The sequence below is a fragment of the Culex quinquefasciatus genome, chromosome 2, assembly GCF_015732765.1.
Source record: "Culex quinquefasciatus strain JHB chromosome 2, VPISU_Cqui_1.0_pri_paternal, whole genome shotgun sequence".
Classification (NCBI taxonomy): Eukaryota; Metazoa; Arthropoda; class Insecta; order Diptera; family Culicidae; genus Culex; species Culex quinquefasciatus.
Window position 1 is genome coordinate 220,466,927 of NC_051862.1, and position 24,741 is coordinate 220,491,667.

The 24,741-nt window shown below is 39.1% G+C and overlaps 3 protein-coding genes across 5 annotated transcripts in view; 2 read left to right on the top strand and 1 right to left on the bottom strand.

The window, feature by feature from the left end:
• The window catches only part of LOC6035770 (E3 ubiquitin-protein ligase Su(dx)), a 30,533-nt gene extending 21,990 nt beyond the window's left edge, over nucleotides 1–8,543 (top strand). The window contains exons 4-7 of the mRNA XM_038252900.1: nucleotides 43–1,958; nucleotides 6,631–6,732; nucleotides 6,793–6,889; nucleotides 6,955–8,543. Coding sequence (XP_038108828.1) covers nucleotides 43–1,958; nucleotides 6,631–6,732; nucleotides 6,793–6,889; nucleotides 6,955–7,224 — 2,385 coding nt within the window. The 3' untranslated portion in view covers nucleotides 7,225–8,543. The remainder of the gene's footprint in view (nucleotides 1–42; nucleotides 1,959–6,630; nucleotides 6,733–6,792; nucleotides 6,890–6,954) is intronic.
• Nucleotides 8,544–11,592: 3,049 nt separating this feature from the next.
• Nucleotides 11,593–24,631, bottom strand: LOC6035771 (threonine--tRNA ligase 1, cytoplasmic). 3 transcript variants are annotated; one of them, XM_038253436.1, is made up of 6 exons: nucleotides 24,414–24,631; nucleotides 23,382–23,427; nucleotides 22,900–23,318; nucleotides 16,841–16,918; nucleotides 12,013–13,453; nucleotides 11,593–11,951 (listed from the first exon to the last, which is right to left on the bottom strand). In XM_038253436.1, exons 1-6 carry the CDS (start codon nucleotides 24,438–24,440, stop codon nucleotides 11,806–11,808), a joined length of 2,157 nt encoding a protein of 718 aa, XP_038109364.1. In that variant the 5' UTR covers nucleotides 24,441–24,631; the 3' UTR covers nucleotides 11,593–11,805. The 3 variants fall into 3 exon arrangements, with proteins under 3 accessions (XP_038109364.1, XP_038109363.1, XP_038109362.1); XM_038253435.1 differs by lacking the exon at nucleotides 24,414–24,631 and adding an exon at nucleotides 24,019–24,138; XM_038253434.1 differs by lacking the exon at nucleotides 24,414–24,631 and adding an exon at nucleotides 23,788–24,106.
• LOC6035773 lies at nucleotides 17,256–18,651 on the top strand. The gene has a single exon (XM_001845844.2). The coding sequence runs from the start codon at nucleotides 17,303–17,305 to the stop codon at nucleotides 18,587–18,589; it is 1,287 nt and encodes a 428-aa protein (XP_001845896.2). The 5' UTR covers nucleotides 17,256–17,302; the 3' UTR covers nucleotides 18,590–18,651.
• Nucleotides 24,632–24,741: the final 110 nt, after the last annotated feature.

Sequence of the window (24,741 nt, forward strand, 5' to 3'; positions counted from 1 at the left end):
GATCAATGATTCAACGGAGATTATTTTTTATTTACGACACAGCTGGAGGCGGCGTCGATGGCCGGTTGTAGCAGTAGCAGCAGCAGTAACAGCCGCAGCAGTATCCTGAACGGAGGGATCCGGGCGCGGATGCGATTACGTGGTGCTGCTACCGGGTCGGGTCAACTTCAGCCGGGGCCGTCGAACTCGGCGCAGCACTCGCCGTCGTTCAACAACGGATCTTCGGCGGCGGCGGCAGGAGTGCCGGCGGATTGCATCAGCATCAGCAGTACCGCAGCGAACTTTAACGAGTTGAGTTTACATTCCGGATCGGCGATGGGCAACGGGGTGGCCATGCCGATGGGTGGCGCGTCGACTGGAGCGGTGCGTCGGAGCAGTGGTATGAACTGGGATCAGCAACAGCAGCAGCAACAGCAAATGATGCATCCGCGGTTGGGACCGGTCTACTCCAACTCGTCGCAGGATTCGTTGATCAACGGGGTGCCGAATGGTGGAGGGGCGAACCAAGTCCAGCCGCAACCGATGGTTCCTATGAACGGAGGAGTAGCGGCACCGCAGGTTTCCGCTGGTGGTGGTGCTACGGCCGGTGCCCTCGTCCCAATGGGAGGTAGTCTGACGGATCAACAGATGATGCTGCAAGCCGCCGCCCAGCAGAACCAGGTCGACGAAGAACCACTCCCGGCCGGGTGGGAAATGCGCGTTGACAAATACGGCCGACGGTACTACGTGGATCACAACACGCGCTCAACGTACTGGGAGAAGCCACAACCCCTACCAGCAGGCTGGGAGATGCGACGAGACGCCCGGGGACGAGTCTACTACGTAGATCACAACACCCGAACAACAACCTGGCAGCGACCCAACAGCGAACGCCTAATGCACTTCCAGCACTGGCAAGGCCAACGGCAGCACATCATCTCCCAGGGCAATCAACGGTTCCTCTACCCGCAGCACGCCCAACAGTCCAACACAACGTCAGTCCCCCACGAAGAAGACGACGGCCTCGGCCCACTCCCAGACGGCTGGGAAAAACGCGTCCAACCCGACAACCGCGTCTACTTTGTCAACCACAAGAACCGAACCACCCAATGGGAAGACCCGCGAACGCAAGGCCAAGAGGTCAACATGCTGGCCGAAGGCCCCCTCCCGCCCGGCTGGGAAATCCGTTACACCGCCACCGGCGAACGCTTCTTCGTCGATCACAACGCCCGCAAAACCACCTTCGAAGACCCCCGCCCAGGCGCCCCCAAAGGCAGCAAAGGCGTCTACGGCGTCCCCCGCGCCTACGAGCGCAGCTTCCGCTGGAAGCTCTCCCAGTTCCGGTACCTCTGTCAAAGCAATGCTCTCGCGTCCCACATCAAAATAACCCTCACCCGGCAAACCCTCTTCGAAGACTCGTACCACCAAATCATGCGCCTCCCCGCCTACGAACTCCGCCGCCGGCTCTACATCATCTTCCGCGGCGAGGAAGGCCTCGACTACGGTGGCGTCTCGCGCGAGTGGTTCTTCCTGCTCTCCCACGAAGTCCTCAACCCCATGTACTGCCTGTTCGAGTACGCCAACAAAAACAACTACAGCCTCCAGATCAACCCCGCCAGCTACGTCAACCCGGACCATCTCCAGTACTTCAAGTTCATCGGACGTTTCATCGCGATGGCCCTCTACCACGGACGGTTCATCTACTCAGGCTTCACGATGCCGTTCTACAAGCGAATGCTGAACAAAAAACTAACCACCAAAGACATCGAGACGATCGATCCGGAGTTTTACAACTCGTTGATTTGGGTGCGCGACAACAACATTGACGAGTGCGGGCTGGAGCTGTGGTTCAGCGTGGACTTTGAGGTGCTGGGGCAGATTATACACCACGAGCTTAAGGAGGAGGGCGATAAGGAGAAGGTCAGCGAGGAGAACAAGGAGGAGTACATTTCGCTGATGACGGAGTGGCGGATGACGAGGTGAGTTTGCCCCCCGTTGAGTGGCTTCTAATATTTAAACAATTATTTTCGACCATATCTTCATTCGAGAAATTGGAAAATTTGTGGAGCAACACGAGAATATTGCGGATAAGGAACAATTTGGCAAATTCTGAGCCAAAAGGTAACTTTTTCACAAAACTCAAAATTAATAGCTGGCCTAAACAGCTACCTTTTCACACTGCGGGGTTTGTTTAATAGTTACCTGTTACCTGGCTCGGAATTTGAAAAATAGTTCTAGCTGTCAAAATGCTTTAAAAAAATGCCTTTTCAAATGTTCGTCCACATTTCACAATAATATCATTTTTTAGAAAATCCACTGTTGTCTCAGCAACCCAATGACACAATGGCCCAATCTTTGAAGTCTGTAAAGCAAATTTTGAGGGAATTTTCTGATCTTTTCGATAAAATAGCAACATTAAATTTAAGCCAATTTTTCAATTTTTTTTTCAATTTTACGATTTTATTTAGAAAATTGGCAACACTGCTAAATTAATATTGACCAACTTGTGCAAAAAGGCTAGTACGGAGTTCGGAAGGAACGCAAAACTTCTTATTTGAAGTTTTTTTAAAGGTAAAACAAACTTTTTTTGCGTTTTAGGTTTTTCAGAAACCGCTTTGATTCAGAGATTTTCAAAAACACCCAAAAAAAACAAAAAAAATTGTTTATTGTACCTTTAAAAAATCTCCACATATAAAAAAATACTCAAGAAACGGTCAAGGAAAAGGCTTCGAACAAAAATTATTCAAGGCTAGGCAGCTATAAAGGAAAAGAGTTGGAAAGAGAGCAATTCGACGTCGTCGTGCTATCTTGTTGCACCCGCCATTTTGACGTTCCGAGAAAAACGCGTTTTAATGTTTGACCTTGAATAAACAAAAACGAGAGCCTGAAATCCCTTTGGCCTTTTGTCGCACTTACATCAATTTTCAGGGAGTGACAAGATAGCACGACAAGATTAAAACTACTTTAATATGTAAAGTGACAAAAATTTTCGGACCTTTTTTGGGTTTCTTTGTAAATCTTAGGATTGAAATCGAATTTTGGAAATCTGTGAAGGTCAAAAGATGTGGCATTGTTAGATGCACAAAATGGCGTTCTTAACTTAATTTGGCCCAAAATGCACGTACGACAAGTTAGCACGACGGCGACGAATTATTCTCTACGAAATCGGCCGATTTCGACCCTTTTTTTTGTATGTTTGGTATGGCTTAAACTTTTACCGAAGAAGCCAATTTACGTCATTGGTTCACTCATACAAGTCTCCATACCATTTTGGCAGCTGTCCAAAAATGGTACGTACATAAATGATCGAAAATCTGTAACTTTGAAGGAATTTTCTGGTCGATTTGGTGTCGTCGGCAAAGTTATAGGTATTTATGAGGACTATTAAAAAAATAGGTACACGGAAAATAAAAATTTGTCGATTTTTAAATTTAAAAAGATGCATGCCTATTTTTTTATATGTTTTAAGGGTCAAAAAATTGCCGTAGACAAAAAAAATCCGTCAAGTTATTTTTTTTTAAGATTGCATTTTTTGTAAATAGAAATTTAAGTCTAAAAAATTTATTGACTTCAATTTTGCCTTCCTCACCTAACTGAGTAAAGGCTATAAAATCACTCGCAAAAAGAACTTCTCAATTAGACCTCCTAGACCCACCTACATGTATACCTATCGACTCAGAATCAAATTCTCGCCGATATCTCAGCAGCGAATGGTCCAATTTTCAATGTTGAAAAATGAAAGAATTGTGAAATTTTATGATCCCTTCCAATTTTTTTTTTATTTTGGAATCAAGACTAACATTTCAAATGGGCGCAATATTGAATGTTTGACCTGTTTTAAACTAAAGTCTTCTTTGAAGTTTAGTTTTTTTTGCAGACGTTAACTGCCGTTCTACGCATAATTGTCCCATGTCAGTTTTTGACGATTTTGACTATGCCATTTATAAGTTTAGTCTGATGTGTACTTTAAGAAAAACACATGAAATCTGGTACTTTGTTCGGAAACTCATCAAAAACAACACCAAGTCTGTTTGTCCCATCGTTGAACTTCTACGCATAATTGTCCCACCAAGTATTTTCTTACACGGAATCATTAGTTTTATTAAGCATTATGCCTTGTTTACCTGTTGTATATCAAGAGGATCACAAATAAGGGTGATAAACTGCTAACTGGGGCGATTAGGGACACATAGGGTGAATAGGCACCCACGGGAAAATTATGCGTAGAAACACAGAAATCGGTCGAAAAATTTCAATCGCGTTTTTCTCAGTTGCACTTTTTTGAACATGGGACAATTATGCGTAGAACGGCAGTTAAATAGGTCGATAGCAAGCACCTGTCGAGTTAAGAAATTGATTTAAGTAGAACAGAAGTTGTCTAACAACTAGCATCCCGTTTCAACTTTATTTGAGAAATTTAGAAACTCAGAAAGACAAATATTTAAAAATAATAATTAACGTTATCAAGATTTTGAAATTTAGAAATTTAGAAAAAAATACTATGAATATTCAAAAAATCAAGAATTAAAAATTCAATGATTTGGAAATTCAAAACATGGATGATAAAATTTAAATTTCAGAAATTATTAAATTTTATTTTTTTTTTATAATTATTTTTTTTTTATTATCCATGTTTTTAATTTCCAAATAATTGAATTTTTAATTCTTGATTTTTTGAATATTTCTTGTTTTTTTTTCTAATTTTCTAAATTTTAAAAATCGTGTAACTTTTAAATCAAGGACAAAACATTTTTTTTCGAAAACCCCAAAAATTCGATGAAATTTTTATCCATTCTGCTGAAATTAATTTCAAATGAATTCTTCTGCTTTTTTAAATTTTTAGCATGTTTGAGCAAGTTTAAAAATATTTTGGGTTTCAATGAGTTATAATGCATATAATGCATTTCCTATGCCTTCTTTTTTATGTAAAATGGTAAAATTTTGGCTGGTTTTATTATTTTAAATATTTTTAAAATCTTTTGCCGCCTCTTTGGCCTCGACTGCCGTTCTACGCATAATTGTCCCATGTTCAAAAAAGTGCAACTGAGAAAAACGCGATTGAAATTTTTCGTCCGTGTTTTGTGTTTCTACGCATAATTGTCCAGTGAGTCCCTATTCACCCCATAAGTCCCTAATCATCCCAGTTAGCAGTTTATCACTCTTATTTATAATCCTCTTGCTACACAATAGGTAAACAAGACAAATTACGTCGTAAAACTGATAAATCGTGAAAGAAAATACTTGGTGGGACAATTATGCGTAGAGGTACAACGATGGGACAAACAGACTTGGTGTTGTTTTCAATGAGTTTCCGAACAAAGTAATAGATTTTATTTGTTTTTCGGAAAATAAACGTCAAAATTAACCTAAAATTGACAAAAAGTCAGAATCGACCAAAAATGACATGGGACAATTATGCGTAGAACGGCAGTCGACCAGATGCAAGGGACAAAAACTTTGAAAAATGTACTTCTTTTCAAATCCAAAAATTCTAAAAAACATGAAATTGAATAATTTTGAAATCTACACCCAAACCAAAAATCATGTTTTCTGAGTTCAATAAAACAACTACTTTCCTACGAATTTTGCAGTTCAACCCATTTAACCATTTTTAGTACCTAGTAGTACCCGAGCTAAAACAATCGTATGAAAAGTGGGATATTGAACTCAGAAAATCATGATTTTTGGTAAGGGTGTAAGGAATTTGAATATTTGAACACAGTGCGAACTCGATTATTTGAAGTCCTCGCTATAAAATTGACTTCAGATATTCGCAATACGATATTTTTATTTTTGTCAAAATGTAAGCCTTTGCAAAAAAAAAAGTTTTTAAAATGCTCCAAAGTTAACTGATTTTCTAAAAAAAAGCAATCCACTTTAACGACCCCGGGTCTTTTGTGGTCTTTTTCCAAGTTTCTGCTCATTTCTAGGCATCCGAAGGTTATGTATGGTGAGTCACTCAAAACCGCTTTTTACGCTAATGGACCGACGTTTTACTTCCCCATCCGATGGAAGGCGTGATCAGGCAAATCTCGACTCGAAAAATGCCACCGGGTCCGTCTGTGATTGAACCCAGGCCATACTGGGGTGAGAGGCTACCACGCTAACCACTGCGCCACCGGACCCGGCTGATTTGCTAATGGCGGCTAAAATGGTGGCACTTAGAAATTTTAGATAGAGATTTTTTTTTCATAGTTTAATAAACTTTTTTTTGCATGGATGGTTTTTCTCGGTTGGATTTTATTTTAAGTGTCAAAATCGAAAACAGTATCAAAAAAATTTCATTTCGATAAAAGTGCTGAATATTTTTGCAGACCATTTTTGTCAAAAATCGGCAACACTGCAGATACATTTTGCACCAGCTGGGCCATAGCTTTTTGTACCACTAAAATGTTCAAAAATTGTGTTTTTGAGCAAATTGAGTTTTATTTGAACAGCTGTCAAAATTATATTGAAAATTGTATTGGATTCATGAATCACTGTTGTGTAGGCAAAATAATATGATAAAAAATAACAAAAAACAATTACAAAAAATTGACTTGATATGGACATAGCCGCGGTAGTTTGCCCCTTTGTTTCCTTCACAGCTTGAGCACTTGAAGCGCGACTCATTCTCACTTTTTCTATTTTTACCGTTTTATTTAATTGCAGAGGTATCGAGGAGCAAACCAAAACCTTCCTGGAGGGTTTCAACGAAGTGGTGCCTTTGGAGTGGCTCAAGTACTTTGACGAGCGCGAGCTGGAGCTGATGCTGTGAGTGTTTTTATTCTTTTTTTTTTCTTAATGATTCTAATCATTCTTCCTTCCTAATAGTTGCGGCATGCAGGAGATCGACGTCGACGACTGGCAGCGAAACTCGATCTATCGGCACTATAACCGCACCAGCAAGCAGGTCGTGTGGTTCTGGCAGGTTCGTAACAATCTACCTGGAATTAATTAGTGTAAGTTTTAACATCCCGTCAAATTGTCTTTCAGTTTGTCCGCGAAACCGACAACGAAAAGCGCGCCCGGCTGCTGCAGTTTGTGACGGGGACGTGCCGCGTTCCGGTGGGCGGATTCGCCGAGTTGATGGGCTCCAATGGGCCGCAGCGGTTCTGCATCGAGAAGGTCGGTAAGGACACGTGGTTGCCGCGGTCGCACACGTGCTTCAACCGGTTGGATCTGCCGCCGTACAAGAGCTACGACCAGCTGGTGGAGAAGCTGAACTACGCAATCGAGGAGACTGAAGGGTTCGGGCAGGAGTAAGGAGGGGCGAAATTTTGGAGGTGATATGTTTGAATTGATTATTTTTTGTGGGGTCCTTTTTCAAACAGTTTTATAGGTGAAATGTTGTTTTCGTTTTGTTGTTTGGTTTCCCTCCGTGTCACACACAACAATTGTTTCGTGTTAAATTTTATATCAAGCCAGTATAAACAGTGGAAAGTAATTCAGCATCAGCACTCACTCAAATTGAAGCAAAACTAGTAATTCAATTGTAAATAGCCCAAGCAAAACAAAACAAAACGTTGAGAGTCAACCGCCAGGTTGGCTTTTCCTTGTTCCAAAAAATCGTGATACATCAATGTAGAGTTAGTGAAAAAGTGTTATTGAAGCAAACTAAAAACAAGCATGTAAAATACTAATTGTAAATATCAAAAACGCGCAGCATTAGGGCTAGAAGTTTAAAAATAAAACAAAAAAAAAAGTAATTCAATAAAGCTCTAATCCCACAATAAAAGAAAATTGCTGTCTAAATGGTAATAATTAGAAGCGTACTAGCGAAAACAAGAAAAAACGCATATTTAAACAACAAAAACTAGCAGCTTTATACTACAGGAAACGAGCCCATTTTACCTATTATCCAGCAAAGATTGTGTCTGCTAAAAAACAATAGATTTCATCAAACTTTCCAAACATCTTTCCCACCCAACAAAAAAAGAAACAAGTTTAAAAAATCTAAATCTTTTCAAACCACGTTCCACGCTCGGTCGTTTGTTTCCGTAGAATATCAACAAAAAAAAACGAGGCGGCAAGAAAACATATTGAAAGGAACACTGTCGGGGCCATGTTAGTGACTATTTACTGTTGAGTAAAGCAAAAAATAATACGGTAACAAAAATCTGTCTATTAACAAACACACAAACACACACACTAATCGTGCTTAGAAATAGTCGCAATCCAAAAATAACTTGAAATAAACGCAAGCAAAGAGTATTGTTTTGAACAATCAGTAAAACGGCTAGAAAGGGAAAAATAAACACGTAAAATCAGTGCAAAATGAAAACTAAAACAAAAGAATACTAATTTTGTATGCGGCGAATTTAGTTACTATGAAGGAAAATGTGTTTTTAAAAAAGCTTACTGTGTAGCATGAGAACAATTACGGCGTAACGGTTCTGTCACAGTTTGTCTTCTTTTTTTTTGTATAATTGCATTGTATAGTTTAGACAGATTTACGGTGTAAATACGTGATATCAATGATACAAATTAATGGGATGATATAGAAAATAATCGGAAGAATAAATTATGTTTTTTGTTTAGCAAATAAAGAACGATATCAGTAAGGATGAGACTTATTCAGAATATCTCAATTTGTTTTATTTGGATCTTCGAGATTTAACAGCCCGCGAAGCGTTTCCCGATCACGGACGTGCGAGTTTAGCACCTCTTTGGAAGGTATTATGAATGCTTAAACGCTGTATTGACGTTGATTTTTGTCATTAAAAGCTGGGTCTAGTTGTTCCTATTGCAGCATGATTTGTTTCAGCCTACTAATTGATGTGACGGGTTACCGAGAAAATTTAAGAATGCGAGATTTACGTTTGTATTATATTGCAGGGTCCAAGAGGCGGTCGGTAGTGAAATGAGTCTTAACACGATGAGTTCTGATGTGGTAAAGAGACCGGCGCAAAGTGCGCACAGCATGTTTATTCATTTTTTCTCACACTCAGCTCTCACCAAAAGTAGTGAGAGTGAGCCCGAAAAGGCCTTTCAGGCTCGTATACATCAACGTTGAGTCTACAGATTACTCCTACTTACTGTTTGGTTGAGAGTCCAAGCTTGCATTGCTACTGTTTCTCTCATCCTTTCCTTGCAAATGCCATGATTCCAACGCTTCAGGTAAGGTGTCTCAGGTGTCAATCTGAGGTTAAATTGAACTTAAATGTTTACTAAAACTCAAGTTCAAACGTAACTAATTTTCAATTCTCTATTTACATCAGTCTCAAACAGACGTTCGACAATTTCGCCGTTAACCTTTTTTTTCGTTTTTTGGCCTTTGCCGGCTCAGCACTCGAGATTCCCCGAAATTCGCCATCTTCGCCTCAAAGTAGTGAATCCACATCCGACTTCTTACCGACGCGAAAGAAACCGGATTCGATTAGAAAACCCTATAATCCGATTGAAATTTGTAGAACCACATATACTTTTCCCACTTTCAGCCTTGTTGCCACTTTTCTGTCTGCTGAGTGTGTAGAGTCGTTTCGAATAAAATTACCAGATTTTTTTTTGTTTTGATGACATCGCCGAGCTTCCAACGTGACATGCGTGACAAGTGTCAATTGACAAGGTGGAACAGAATTAAAATTAAAAAGTATGCGTCCGTGATAGGGAAACGGTTTAGCACGTCTCTGTGCAGTTTCTTTGTTTTAAGCTAAAAACCTTTTTTTATGAACTAATAACGAATTGAGTGCAATTGATTTGAAAATTGTACAAAACATTACAAATAATTTCAAGAGTCTGAAAGATTTTTCAACAAACAACACGAAAATCGCAAAACCTTTGGGGTGGTGCCAAAAGTGAAGGGATGGTCCAATTTTGCCGAAATTTGGGAACAGCTTCACCAAATTTGAGCATGATCAGAAAATCGCTTTTTATCGTAATATGGAATGTTTGGTCTTTTTAAAATGTTAGTCTTGTTTAATAAAAAAAACTATTATTTTCGAAAAGATCGGAAAATTTCACGAATGTTTCATATTTTAACATTGAAAATCGGACCATTGGTTGCTGAGACATCGACATTAGAAAATGGTGGGCACTTTTTGACAGTTTCTCAGTTTGCCTGCTTTGTTTGTTTGCCTGAATTTGTTTGTACAAACGTCAGCCTGCATACATTTTGCCTTGTTTGCGAGTTTGCCGCAAACAAGTTCAAGCAAAACAATGTAAATGGGCCAAAGCCGAAGAGTAAACAAAGATGCTCGTTCCTAATGTGAACATCCACTGACCAAAGCAGGACAGACTCTTTGTTTACTCTTCGGCTTGGGCCCATTTACATTGTTTTGCTTGAATTTGCGAGTTTCTCAATCTATCAAACACGGAAAAGTGCGAGTTTGTTAGTTTGTTTGCGTTAGTGTAATGGCTCCTTAAGAAAACATACATTTTCCTGTTTTTAAATCTCTTAATGGCAATATCACAGCAACTAAGAGTCGTATCAACAAAGTTCAAAAAAGCAAAATATGAAATTGAAAAATTTTTGCAGCAAACATTTCGATTTTTTGAAAAAAATAGTATTGATTCAAAAATTAAGATTTTTGGTTCCTTTTGGAAATTTCCGAAAAGTTGGCATTTGATGTCCTCTAAAACATATCAGAAAATAAAAAAAATAAAGATTTTTGTAAATCAAGTTTTAGTGACAAAAAGTGAAATTAAAAATCACCTTATCAAATTTAACGTGTATCATTTTTTTCAGTGTAGTCCATATCCATACCTACAACTTTGCAGAAGACACCAAATCGAACAAAAGAATTCTTTTAACTTTTTTTAGTTTCTGAGATATTATTACTAGAAAATAAAAGACTTGAAAAACTTCAATTTTCTTATTTCTTTTCTTCTAGTTCCAATCTTTGATACCTAGGGTAAATTCTCGTATGTTTGGCAGGTTAAGCTCTCGCTCCTAACTCCATCCAATTTGCTGTTTTTCACTACTTAAACAACTAATTTTGCAAAAGTTTTTATAGAAACTTGCTTGCTCACTTCTTATTGAGCTATTTATCACTCGATTTCAGTTGATAACGCTTTTAATTAGCTTTAATTGAATGTGAAAGTTCTGACCTGCCAACATTAGAGGCACGCTGGAATTAGATGCTGTTCCCCTATCTCTTGAGCAGTTTTCTCAATTTTTCGAAAAAAGAAATTCCAGGAATGGAAAATCATGATAATGTCCAGTGTATTTTTAAAAATAGAAAAAACAGGATTTTTCAGTTTAAATTAAACTTTAAGTAGATTTATCTTGGAAACGGTGCACTTTATCAAACAATGTGTGAAGTAATTTTCGATTGCAAATTTGATTTTACATTAAAAACTCAAGTCAAAAACAGTTCGAGTAAAATTTCTATTTCTCAAAAAAAAAAAACTTTTTTTTTAAACATCATAAGTCAACGGCAAATATTTTTCCCATACTTTTTTATTGCTCAAAAGTTGCGTTTTTTGTCCCCTAATTTATTTTGGGAAATCGATTTTCTTGTGCCATTTTTTCTGAAAAGTGCTCATCAATAACTACAACTTTGCCGAAGACATGATGGTTATCCTTTTAGAATTAACACAGCAACTTTTTATCGATGTGTTGTTGCATTATTTGACACATAGAACGGAAAGAAAGATTGTGATATTATAGAAACAAACAAGTCATCATAAGACTTAATATTAGCTCTTGGAAACTTTATTTCAATTCAAGAAGAAAGTATTTTGATAATTTTAATGTAAAATGAAAATGTTCGGGGTTACAGATACAATTTCCAGCATTCTAAACTTCCCACATCTCAAACAATCGTAGCACGGGTATTACATACTTTCTGCCATCATAACTTAAATGCTCGCCACAGCGATCCCACCTACATGTCTTTTCTGAGTTTAGAACTGATCCTCATTCTTGATAAACTCATCCGCCTGGCGGCGCAACTTCACGAGCAGCTCCTCCACCGATACCTCACCGTGAACCTTGTTGTCCCGGGTGCGCACGTTGACCGTCTCCGAGCTGCGTTCCTTCTCACCGACCACTGAAAGAGCAAGCAACTTGTTGTTAGAATCTGAATAATTTTGAGATTTTTTCGAGCTTACCAAGAATAAAGTTAAACTGCGCCAGCTGGGCATTGCGGATCTTCTTGTTCATCGTATCGCCCGCGTCCAGGTCGGCCTCGGCCATGAAGCCGGCGTCGTGCAGCCGCAGCCGCACCTTGTCGGCGTACTCGTCGTACGCTGGCCCAACCGGCACGACCATGATCTGGCGCGGAGACAGCCAGAAGGGCCACTTGCCGGCGTAGTTCTCCGTCAGGATGGCGATCATGCGCTCCACCGAACCGAGAATGGCACGATGCACGATAACCGGCCGCTTCTTCTCACCGTTGTCGTCGATGTAGTTCAGATTGAACCGGATCGGCAGCTGGAAGTCCAACTGGATAGTGGCGCACTGATGGGCACGCTTCAGGGCATCCATGATGGTGATGTCGATCTTGGGGCCGTAGAAGGCGCCATCGCCGGGGTTCTCCTTCCACGGTTCACCAAACTTGTCCAGCGATTCCGCAAGCGCCTTCTCGGCATCGTTCCAAACTTCAATCTCTCCCAGGTACTTCTCCGGACGGGTCGACAACACCAGATTAAACGTGAATCCAAACACTCCGTAGACGTGCTTCAAAAAGTCCAAACAGCCGGTAATTTCCTCACGGATCTGGTCGGGCATGCAGAAGATGTGGGCATCGTCCTGCTGGAACCGGCGGACACGGGTCAACCCGGTCAGCGCTCCGGACAGCTCGTTACGGTGCAGCACACCAAAGTCGGCCATACGCAACGGCAACTCGCGCCACGAGCGATTCCGATGGTCAAAGATCAAACAATGACCCGGACAGTTCATCGGCTTCAGCGCAAACGTTTCCTTCTCACTCTCGAACGAGAACATGTTCTCCGCGTAATGCTGCCAATGGCCGGAAGTTTGCCACAGCTTGGCGTTGTAGATGTTCGGCGAAATGACCTCCTGGAAGCCACGCTTGCGGTACTCCGCGCGGATAAAGTTCATCAACGTGTTGTAGATGTGAGCTCCCTTCGGCTGGAAGAAGCACGACCCCGGCGACAACTCGTGGAAGAAGAACAGTTCCTGCTCCTTGCCCAACTTTCTATGATCACGCTTAGCCGCCTCCTCCTGGATCTTCTCCCACTCCTTGAGCTGTTTCGGGTCGGGGAACGAGATTCCGTACACGCGCTGCAACGTCTCGGCGTCGGCCTTGCCCTCCCAGTACGTGGACGAGTTCTTGACCACCTTCAGTGCCTTGACCTTGCCGGTGTGGCGGACGTGCGGTCCGCGGCACAAATCGATCAACGGTCCGCAGCGGTACACCGTGGTCGTTTCCGTGGTCACCTTCTCGTTCAGGATGCGACACTTGAACTCGTTGTACTCGAACATCTTGAGCAGGTCGGACTTTTTCATCTCGAGACGCTCGAACGGCTGCTTCTCCTTGACGATCTTCTTGACGTCGGTCTCGAGGGCGCCGTAGTCCGAGTTGGAAATCTGGAAGGGGGAGTTGAAAAATATATGAGTCACACAGTACACAAGTATTCACTTTTTCTAATAGGGTTCCCATGTTTTTTTGGACAACGGTAAAAACGCATAAAAGCCATTCGAAAATTCGAATGCGAAATGCAAAAAAAAAAGTCAGGACAACATTTTACGATGGATCAGCTATTGCCCACGTAAAACGAGCTGTGAAGTAAAATACTTTCTGTCAAGCGACCGAAGATATTTTTTTTTTTGCCCAAAAGTGATTTAAAAAATCATTATGACCCATTTTTTGTCTTTTGTGATTAGAAAACAAGCTTATCGTTGTGAGCAATAATGTCAGTGCTGACCCAATTGTGCTGTAATTTTCTTACTGTTGGTTTAGGGACCATCCATAAACCACGTAGGCAGGTTAAGGGGGGTGGGGGGGGAGGGGTTTTTTTATTATTTTTTTTTCATTTTGATAGTTTTTGCTAAACCGGAGCGTTTTGTACGGTATGCCACGCATCCTTCCATCCATGTAGATTCTGAGAGATGTGTTCCGATCTCAGAATCCTCTCTGCGGTAAACAGAACGTAGTAGGGCTGGCCGCTTTAATTTTTGCTAGATTAGATTAGATTATTTTTGTTTAAACTGTTTTGCATTTTTTTAAGCTTTTTAACATTTTGAACAAAGACATTTTTTTGTGACCGTCAAATAATTTTTATTTTTTCTAGGCAATATTTTTTGTTGTTGAATATTGGAATTCATAAAAATCTATAAAAGTTTCGAAAGTTATTTATTTTAAATATTATATATTTTAAATATTAAAAAATCCTAATAACCTTGGCGCAGCAATCCTTCCTAAAGCATCCTTCTTTGCTAAACGGTCGGGCCAACTGCGTAAAGTTAACCGCAAAAATTATTCGTTGAATTTGATTTAATTAGAGCATGAATGTTTGAACAACAATATAGTTCAGAATCCACAGAATCTATTTCAAATATTTAACAATTCAACAAATTCAAACATCAATTTCTTATGCTTTGATTCTTTTATATTTTTGTCTTTTAAAATATTAAAAATATCAATAGGGGCCTAAAGCCCTTCGTAAATTTTTATTAATAGCGGTTAAAAAACACGATTAAAAACCATTTCTGATCACTTATTTTATTTATATGCAAAAAAAAAACTAGACAACATTTTTCGATGGATCAACACAAAATCTCCCTCAAGGCAATTTCCCATAAGAGTTTGCCAAAAGTGGATATTAGCCGTTTTTTTTCAATGGTGGGCAGTATAGTCCTCTTGGGACGAGCTGTCAAGTAGGACTTTTTCTGTCAAGAAGGGTCGCGACGTTATTTTTTTAAATTGATTTAAAAATCCATTTTAAATCCTTTGCGGTCGGACTAAGGTCATTCTACTCAGAAAGAAAAGCTTTATTGTTGTGAACAACAAATTTAAGGAGCTATTACACTACGGCAAACAAACAAACAAACTTGCAATTTTTCACAGTTTGCCAGTTTGCCTGGATTTGTTTGTACAAACGTCAGCCTGCATACATTTTGCCTTGTTTGAGAGTTTGGCAAACTGTCAAACACGAAAAAGTACGAGTTTGTTTGTTTGTTTGCGGTAGTGTAATAGCTCCTTTAGGCTTAATTTTAGGACTCAATTGTCTTGGACTTTTAAAACCTTTATAGATTATTTTAAATTTCGCTCGCTCATCATCTTAATTTGTCAGTGTAAAAACGAGGAATTACGATCGAATAATCTTGATATTATTATTTTTTTTTTCAATCTTTTACTAAGGCTGGTACAAATATTTTTGAAAGTTTTTGTCACCCCCTTCAAAATTTGCCCGAAAAATCAGGGGCAAAAAAATATTTTACAATAAACTTCAAAATTTCAATGAAAATTCAAGTGCAACCAGCTGAAATCAAATTAAAATACATTCTCCTGCGTTTAAAATCATTTTTAGCATGTTTGGGTTTATTAAAAAATCTTAAGATTTTTTGAAAATTTTCGATGCAAAATCTTTTTTTTCGATACAATTTTTGTTTTTGTCAGATCTTAGATTTTTTGAAAACTAATGATTGCAAAACAACTGAACTAGTGTAAAATGCATTTTAAAACACTTTTTTCATTTAAATGTGAAGACTATGGCTTGTTATTTAAATTTCTATATTTTTTTATTTTTTTGCCCTCCCCCCTTGACCTCGGCCAGGGCCGAGGGACAAAAACTTTTTTAAATATTTGCATCGGCCTAATTAAATATTTTGAGTCTTTTGAACACTATGAGCATTTTTAGTATTTGAAGTATTTAGAATAAATATATAACTTTTTTTAATAGGATTTGAAAATTGAGTATTTCAAGTATATTTAATAATTAGTATTATTTTTTAATATTTTTAATATATTTTATACTTTAATTTTTATGTTTTGGAGGTAGGGGAAATTCTCGTATGTTTGGCAGGTTAAGCACTCTCTCCTAATTCCATCCAATTTGCTGATTTTCACTATTTAAACAACTAATTTTGCAAAACTTTTGATAGAAACTTGCATGCTCACTTCTTATTGAGCTATCTATCACTCGAGTTCAGTTGAAAACGCTTTTAATTAGCTTTAATTGAATGTCAAAGTTCTGACCTGCCAACATTAGAGGCACGCTGGAATTAGATGCCGTTCCCCTACTTTGAATTTTTAAATTTAGGATTTTTTTTTTATTTTTCAATTTTTTTGCCACCCCCTTGGCTTTATCCATAAAGTATGTCACGCTCTGTGGGGAGAGGGGGGGGGGGGGCGTCTGAACAAGTGTGACATTACGTGTTATAAGTATAGGAAAAGCGTGACAAAGGCAGGGAGGGGGGGGGGGTAAATTTTGGCTGATTCTAGCGTGACGTACTTTATGGATGAAGCCCTTTCAAAATCGGTTCGAAAAATCAAGGGCCAAAACACTTTATATTCAGCTAAGTGCAGTCAGCTGAAATCAATGGATTCCTTCGATTTTAATGTTTATTCAAAAATAATTTAAATTTTCCACAGAAAGTATTTTTTCATATTTTTTTTTCTTCACATCATTAATTTTTTTTTAAACTGATGATTGCAAATCAAATGTACGTATGTACAATGCATTTTTGTGTTTGAGATTTTTTGAAAACTGCAAACGTTCTTTTTATTTTTAAAATTTTAAGTATTTAACATTTTGAATATTGGTCAAATAAGCTTATTTTTTGAAGTTTTTTTTAATGATTGTTTTCTTCCAGATATTGTTTTAAGATATTGAGATTTCTTTATTTTTTTAAGCTAAGGATTTAATTTTATAATGTTCAAACATTTTGGTAATTTATAATTTTATAAATTTTTTGAACCATTGATTTTTTTTAACGTTTGAGTCTTCATATTATAAAAATGGTTGTACTTACACCAGCTCCCTCCAGCCACATATCGTAGTAGAATCCGTTCTCGATCGGCGGTCCGTAACAGAGATGTCCACCGTAGCGCTGCAAAGAACAAAGAAAACAAAGAAAGTTATTATTATCTAAAAAAAAAAAGAAATTCAAATCTGGAACAAACGTAGATTTATGCAAAACCCCACATCTTATTCGGCGTGGTCATCGTACCCGTCCGTTATCAATCAAAACAGTCCGCACGTCGCGAACTCGCGTGCGGCGACCGCCGCCGCCGAGTGCATCCGATATCATCCCACCAACCAACCACCCCCTTATCAACACACAGCACAATGCGAATCGGGGGGAGACAACACACCTGTTTCTACCGAATAATCTTATCGGGTCGGTGATTGAGCTGATTGAAAATTCGGGTGCGAATAAAAGTGCACCGCGTCGGCGAGTTTCGAAATAGTCCAGTCCAAGAGTTTGAACGCGATGGCCAATGAAGTGTTTGCAAAGCTGCCCGAGTACATTCAGCATGGGCTGAAGAAGGTTGCGGGTGAGCAGGGTTTCTCCGATAGAGGTTGCCGGTTTGAGTTTGAGGATGGTTCCCAGAAAGGAGATGGCTTCATTGGTGACCTGTTCAAGGTGTTTATTCGAGAGGCGGGTCGCGATGATCTGCTGGTGTTGTGCAAGACACTTCCGGAGCACGAGATTCGGAAGCGGTACTCGATCGGACTGTTCCACCGGGAGGTTCAGGCTTACACGGAGGTGCTTCCCATGCTGTACAAGTTCCAAAAGGAGAAGGGAGTCGGCGAGAGTGATCCGGAAGGGTTCTGGAACGCGCCCAAGTGTTACTACGCGTACTGTGACGTTGGCAAGCTGGAAGGCGTGGTCATCATGGAAGATCTACGCGAAAAGGGTTTCCGGATGTGGAACAAGCTGGAAGCGGTTGACTTTGACCACACCCGACTGATGATGATCCGGCTGGGAAAGCTGCACGCGATCTCGTTCGCCTTGAAGGAACAACAGCCGGAAGTGTTCGAGCGGTTCACCCACTTGAAGGACCCGTTCGCGAAGCTGATCGAGCACGAACCGGGTCAGCACATGAAGAAGATGTTCAACGCCAACTGCGAACGCGCCATCGGAACTCTGGACGATGACGACACCGAGTCCAGGTCCAAAATGCAACCAATCCGCGGGGTTGTAACCGATCTCTACATCGCAGACGCCAAGAGCGAGGGGGCCAGCAAGTACGCCGTCATAGGCCACGGAGATTGCTGGATCAACAACGTAATGTACAGCTATACCAACGACTCACTAATCCCGCGGGAGATCCGCCTGCTCGACTGGCAACTCTGCCGCTACACCTCCCCCGTCTACGACCTAATGTACTTCATCTGTGTCAGCACGGACGAAGCGATGCGTGCCAAGTACTACGACCAACTCCTGGACATTTACTACCATTCGCTTGGAGACCACCTCCGTCGACTCGGTGGAGATCCGGACAAGCAATTCCCTCGCGCAGCTTTGGACGACCAACTGAAGCGGTTCGGACGGTTTGGTCTGCTGATTAGTTTCCTGGTCCTGCCGATGATCTGTACGCCGAACGATGAAATGCCAGACGTAGGGGAGAAGATGGAGAAGGCCCAAAAGGAGCTGCAAGCCGGGGAGGAGGGCAAGTCGTCGGTTATATTCAGCAAGACCGAACTGGCGAACGCGATGTACTGCGAGCGGATGAAGGGGTTGATCAAAGATTTGGTGCGGTTTGGGTATTTGTAGAAAGCGTTGGACATAGCTCATGATATTTTGAAAAACTTATAGTTGATAAGTATGTTTAATAAAAATCAATTGTTGAATGATAATAGAAAGCAAATAATTGAAAATTGTGTAGACAAGATAATCCGGAGTCCTCGAAAAAAATGCAATTCGAATAATCGAATCTACGGATAATTGAAAAGTTTTAGATGGGTTTGTTCAACAATCTAGAAGAAAAATAAAGTTCATTTTTCAGTCATTTTTGAAGAAAGGGAATGTGTCGGAAATATTTCAAGTATTTCAAGTACAGTTCAGACTCGATTATCCGAAGTTTCGATTATCTGAAGGTTTGTATGGGACTTCGTATAATCGAATCACAAAGAAAAAAAAACTTTTTTTTGTATTTTTATATCTTATTGACCGAGCCACGTAGCCTAGTGGTAACGCTCCCGCCTAGTAAGCGGTAGTTCGGGGTTCAAATCACGGCTCGGACCAACACAACTGGTGATCTTTTCCCTTCTGGATTCGATTGCTTAGTAAAGGGAAGGTAGTGTATCGTTACAAACTGGGCCTTATCACGACACCTTAGGAAGGCGATCTATGGAATGTTAACATTAACCTTAACATGCTGACATTAAGTTGATAATGAAATTGCCACTGAATCCGCTTTGTAAATGCCGGTCCCGATACTCTTCATGGGTGTTCCCTTCAGGAACTGGGAAAGATTTACTTTTTTACTTTTATATCTTATTCGAGTTCTGCGACCCCATTTTAGTCAAAATTGAATGGTTGTTTGCCAATTAAATTGCAAAATGCATTTTTTTTTCAATATTTCATCAGTGTCATTTTGACCTCCATCTTGGTTCTGAAAATTCTAAATGACTTGAAAAATTCGTGATTCGTTTATCCGAAGTTTCGATTAACCGATGTGAAATTTTACCAAGGCCTTCGGATAATTGAGTCTGGACTGAATTAAGTTGCCGTTCCACGCATAATTGTCCCATTTCCAAAGAAGCACAACCAAGAAAAACGTGATTGAAAATTTTCGACCGATTTCGGTGTTTCTTGGCATAATTGTCCCGGGGTTTCCTGTTCACGCTATATGTCCCTAAACGCCCCTGTTAGCAGTTTATCACTCTTAGTTGTTGTCCTTTTGCTATACAACTGGTAAAGCTAAGTACGGAGATTGGATGAATCGAGGTCAAGGAATGTTGCGCATTTTCGGTTCGTTTTTTTTTATTTACAAATCTTTTAATTCTCAAATTCACAAATTTCCTGAATTCATCAATTTTTCAAATTCTTAATTCAATAAAAACTTCGCTGCCGTTCTACGCATAATTGTCCCATGTCAGTTTTAGACGATTCTGACTTTTTATCATTTTTAAGTTTAGTTTTACGTATACTTTCATAAAATCACATAAAATCTAGTACTTTATTAAGAAAATCATTGAAAACAACAAAAAGTCTGTTTGTCCCATCGTTAAACTTCTACGCATAATTGTCCCACCAAGTATTTTCTTACACGGAATCATTATTTTTACGAAGCATTATGTCTTGTTTACCTGTTTATAGCAAGAGAATCACAAATAAGTGTGATAAACTGCTAACTGGAGCGATTAGGGACACATAGGGCGAATAGGAACCCACGGGACAATTATGCGTAGAAGGGCATAAATCGGTCGACAAATTTCAATCGCGTTTTACTCAGTTGCACTTTTTTGAACATGGGACAATTATGCGTAGAACGGCAGTTCGATTCTTAACAATTTTTAAATTTTCAAATATCTCAATTCAAAAATTCAAAAAAAAATAAAATTCATGATGTCAAAAATTTTTTTTTTTTTTTTTTGGGAGGGTGGTCCAGCCGCACATCGTTGATGTTGAAACCTCTAAACTGGGCCCTCGTCCTGTCACGTCCGTCAGTAGTCTTGTCGTACATTACAACTAGAATCAGATCTGCCAATGAATTAGTACACTTCGACCAAATAAACACTGACGCTGTATGGATCTGACTCTAGAATAAATGCACAGTTGTGTGTTATTCATAAGTCCAATTTATTCAATTATTTATTTAAGTCCAAATATTCATTTGCTAACTACTTTGGATTGAAAATCTAAACTTTAATCTAAAATCCTCTAAACTTAATGTTCAAAACTAAACATTCCTTTAACTGTTGTAGTACTACTTTTATCAAAAACAATAAAAATTTATGAACTGATATACAAATAGGAGAGAATCGCGATTTGAAAAAGAAAAGACCATTTACGTCAAAAGATCCGTAGTTCCTCGATTCGCAACAATGGTCGATACAACCATAATCCGAAAACCGTTAGTTCAACAGATCAACGAATTTTGTCCGATAACATTACATTATTGATTGATCGAGACTCTATGGACAATTTGACATAAAAGAATGCCTAGTATTCTACATCAATCAAAGTTTATTGACAGCATTACTCTAACTTAATAATTGCAACTAAATTTAACATCAAAAAGATTTGGAAAGAATACAGATCTATTTTAAATGCTAATGCTAAGCAACAAATCAATTGTACTATCCTGAAGTCCCGACCTAAATCCCACATTGTGATAGTGAAAAAGTCACAGAAGCAGCGGTGTCTTGTGCAATTGTGATATTTTCACTATCGGAGAACTACCTAGTTCACGAAGACAGCTTATCGGTCAACGCTTAAGCCCTGGGGCTGCGGCAAAGCGAGTTCTCGTAGCATGAAGTGGTGTCCATAGTGCTTATAAAAAAGAATTTATACCCAAATTTTAACTAATGCACTAGGATCAAATCATGCCCCTTGACTTGACAAGGCCCAGGGAAAATTCATGATGTCAAAAATTCTTAAAATCAAAAATTCAAAAAACCGAAATTTGAAAAAATCAAGACTTTTTTTAATAAGGTCCTATAAACATATGAAACACAAAAGGACCTTTTAAAACAAACTCAAAAATTAAAAAAAATTAAATTTAAAAATTTCAATTTGATTTAATCAAAAAATTTAAAATTAAAAAATTACAAAAAAATGAAAAATAATAAGCAAAATTAATGAAATAAAAAAAAACATTAAAAATTACAAAATTTTAAAATAAAAAAAATAAAATTTCAAAATTTATGATATTAAAAATAAACAAAATAAAAAAAATGACAACATAAAATTATAAAAATTTAAAATTTTAAAATTTAAAATCAAAAATTTTAAAATAAAAAAATTGAAAAACATTTAAAAACTAAAGAAGTAAAAAAATTAACATCAAAAATTTTATTTTATTTTTAATTTCTGATAAAAAAGATTAAAATTTAAAAATTTCTAAATTTATTAAAAATTCCAAAAATTAAAGTTAAAAAAACTAAAATTTTTAATTAAAATTTAAAAAAAATCTTATTTAAAAATTCTTCCGCAGAAAATTTGACATTTTTAGATTCTCATTTCAGGGGTTAAAATAATTCCTTGATATTGTTTTATTTAAATTATGATTTCGTATTTTTTTCAATTGAATAATTGATGTTTTGACCTTCAAAATTTTTAAAATTCAGATTTTTTAAATTTTGATATTTTGATTTTCAACCCGTCGAACGTCTAAATTTTTAATTTTCGAAATTGAAAGTTTGTATTTTTAGGATTGTAGAATTTCTGATGTTTTGAATTTTGTTATTTTTAATTTATACAATATGTATTTTTAAATTTCTGTTGTTAATTTTATTTAATTTCTTGGTTATAAATTGATATTCAAAAATGTCTTAGTGTCTGACTCAATTTTTTTATGTTTTTGATTTAATTTTTATGAATGTTTCTGCCCGACAATTAAATAATAATTGTCAAGCTCATTCTGAGCAACTCAGAATTTTCAAAATTATTGTTATTGTAATTTGATTCATTTCATCAAAGCATATTGCATACAAAGACCGCCCGAATAAACGTCAAACGCCGTATTTTGGCAAGAAAAGGAAAAACTACAAAACAAATTCGTTTCACAAGACAACTTATCCGTTGTAGATGTACTTTAACACCAACTCACTTAGAGCTTGTAATTGACCGCGAGATTGCAATTTCTGTATCCGAATTTTTGACAGCGGTGGCATTGAGCTGCGTCGGTCTGATTATTCGTGTAGAATCGCGCCACGCCACAAAGAAGCCGTACAGTGCTTTAATCTGTCGTAGGTCATGGATCTCCCGAGACTAAACTTTGACGCCGGCCAGATGTCTTTCAAGGTCAGAGAGTTTCGCAACTTCAACTTCTTCACCACCATTTCGAAATTAACTTTCTTCCCAAACACAGACGTGAACTTCAAGCACCAGAATGCTTATCCGAAAAAAATACTCACCTTCTCCATCGCCTCGCCCAGAATGTGCGCCGAGCTGTGCCAAAACACGGCCTGCGCCTCCGGATCGTCAAACTTGAGCAGCTGCAGCTTGCAGTTACCCTCCAGCGGCCGGTCCAAATCCCACAGCTCGTTGTTGACGCGCGCAATCACCGTATTATCCGCCAGGCCCTGGCTGATGCCCTTGGCCACATCGTACGGGGTGCTTTCCCAGCTGGTGGCCTGCACCTCCTTGCCGTCCGGCAGCGTTACGGTGATGGGCGTCTTGGGCTTCTTCGACAGCTCGTCCAGATATTGGGCCTTCAGCTCGTCGTACATCTTGATGCGATGGTCGATGTAGTCCGGCTGGCCAGCGGCAGCGGGAGCTGCCGTGGCTGCTGCGGTGGCCGCGACTGGTTTGGAGTTTTCTCCCGCTGCGGCGGCTGTGAGTCATGGAAGAAGGTTTGAAATTGCAGTTTAAATTGCATCATGTGTTGGTGATTTACCCTTTTCCTGTTGGTTCTTCTGCTTCTCCTTCTTCATCTTGCTAGCCTGGAAGGTGGACGGAGAATAATTGCGTTATAGTGGTTGCACAGAACCTATAAACATTTTTTTGAATGATAAAAGATAACAAAAAAGTTTCGTCATTTGAACGCCGTTCAAACACGTTTTACGATAGCACAGTTGGGCATCGTTTTTAGATAATAGATCCATTCAGTAAAAACAGAAAACGTGACGTAACGGATTCGGTTAGTGAAAGGGGAACCGAACTTTTGCTGACGTGCATCAAACTTCGATCTAGTCTCTTCCTCAATAACACAAAAAAGTCACTCTACTCTAAAAAGCTAAAAGCATGATCAAACTAAACAGAAACAGCCGGGGGAACAACTCGGCCCCGTTCTGGCCACGAACCAGTGTGGCAAATTCGCGGCACCGGAATTCTCCCACTTGCTGACGACGATGGATCTGTTGTTGTTGCCTTTGATGCTGCAGCTGCTGCTGATTCAGAGCAATCAATCTACCACCAAAACTAAACCTCGCGTTGGCCACTCGGTTGCACCCGACCAGAACCGCCAGCAGGCGCATTCTCGGGGCAGACAGTTCTTGGTGCGAGTTTCGATTAAAAACTTAACAATTTCATGCCTTTTGCTGCTTCAAATCCAACTTTTCTAGCTCGGCGACGGGCACGTTGTCGGTCATTTTTGCGAAAAACACTACAAAAGAGAGAAACGTCTTGCTGTTTGACAGTTCTGGAGAAGGAGGTTAGATGTCGAAACCTTTACCCCTTTTTTGCCCGGTGTCAACTTTTGCTGCATGGGTGGTGAGGGGGCGAGTTCCATATCTGTGGCCCATTTGAAACTTGCACTGCAAGTTGCATCATTTCAGGGGACTTAAAATGTCTTAAAATCTATGATTTTCTTTTAAAATATGTTTAAACTTGGTTTTTCGTACAAATAAATAATACACAATAAAAAGTACTCATATGTACATCTTTCAAAACTGATAATTATTTGGCTAAAAACAACACTTTTCCTCACCTTATTGGCCTTGCTATTCTTGCCCATATTTGTGCGCTTTTTACAAGCTTTTTAACCGATCTTTCAACTTTTCCACAAATTTCCTACTAACTGAACTAAAACGAATCGCAACGATTGATTTACTGCAAAGTTCCGGCACAAATTTCCACTAAAAACCGAGGTGTGTTGGTTTGCGGCAAAATGTGTTTTGAAGATTTTTCGCAACCCGACAGAATGTCTAGGAAAATAAGCCAATGTGCGCAGACGCGAGATTTATCACATTTTGACGAAGTCAAATATTTTTTTGTGTAAATATTTCGAGTCGAGGGGCATAGTTTATGTTATATTT

Coding starts and splice junctions, on each gene's coding strand:
- LOC6035771 (XM_038253434.1), bottom strand. CDS start 23,961: ATGCGCCTGCTGGCGGTTCTGGTCGGGTGCAACCGAGTGGCCAACGCG. Junction 16,919..22,899: donor TGGGCGAGGCGATGGAGAAG/GTGAGTATTTTT, acceptor TGTTCTTTGCAG/CGCTACGGTGGACATCTCTG. Junction 13,454..16,840: donor TGTGGCTGGAGGGAGCTGGT/GTAAGTACAACC, acceptor TCCCCCTTCCAG/ATTTCCAACTCGGACTACGG.
- LOC6035773 (XM_001845844.2), top strand. CDS start 17,303: ATGGCCAATGAAGTGTTTGCAAAGCTGCCCGAGTACATTCAGCATGGG.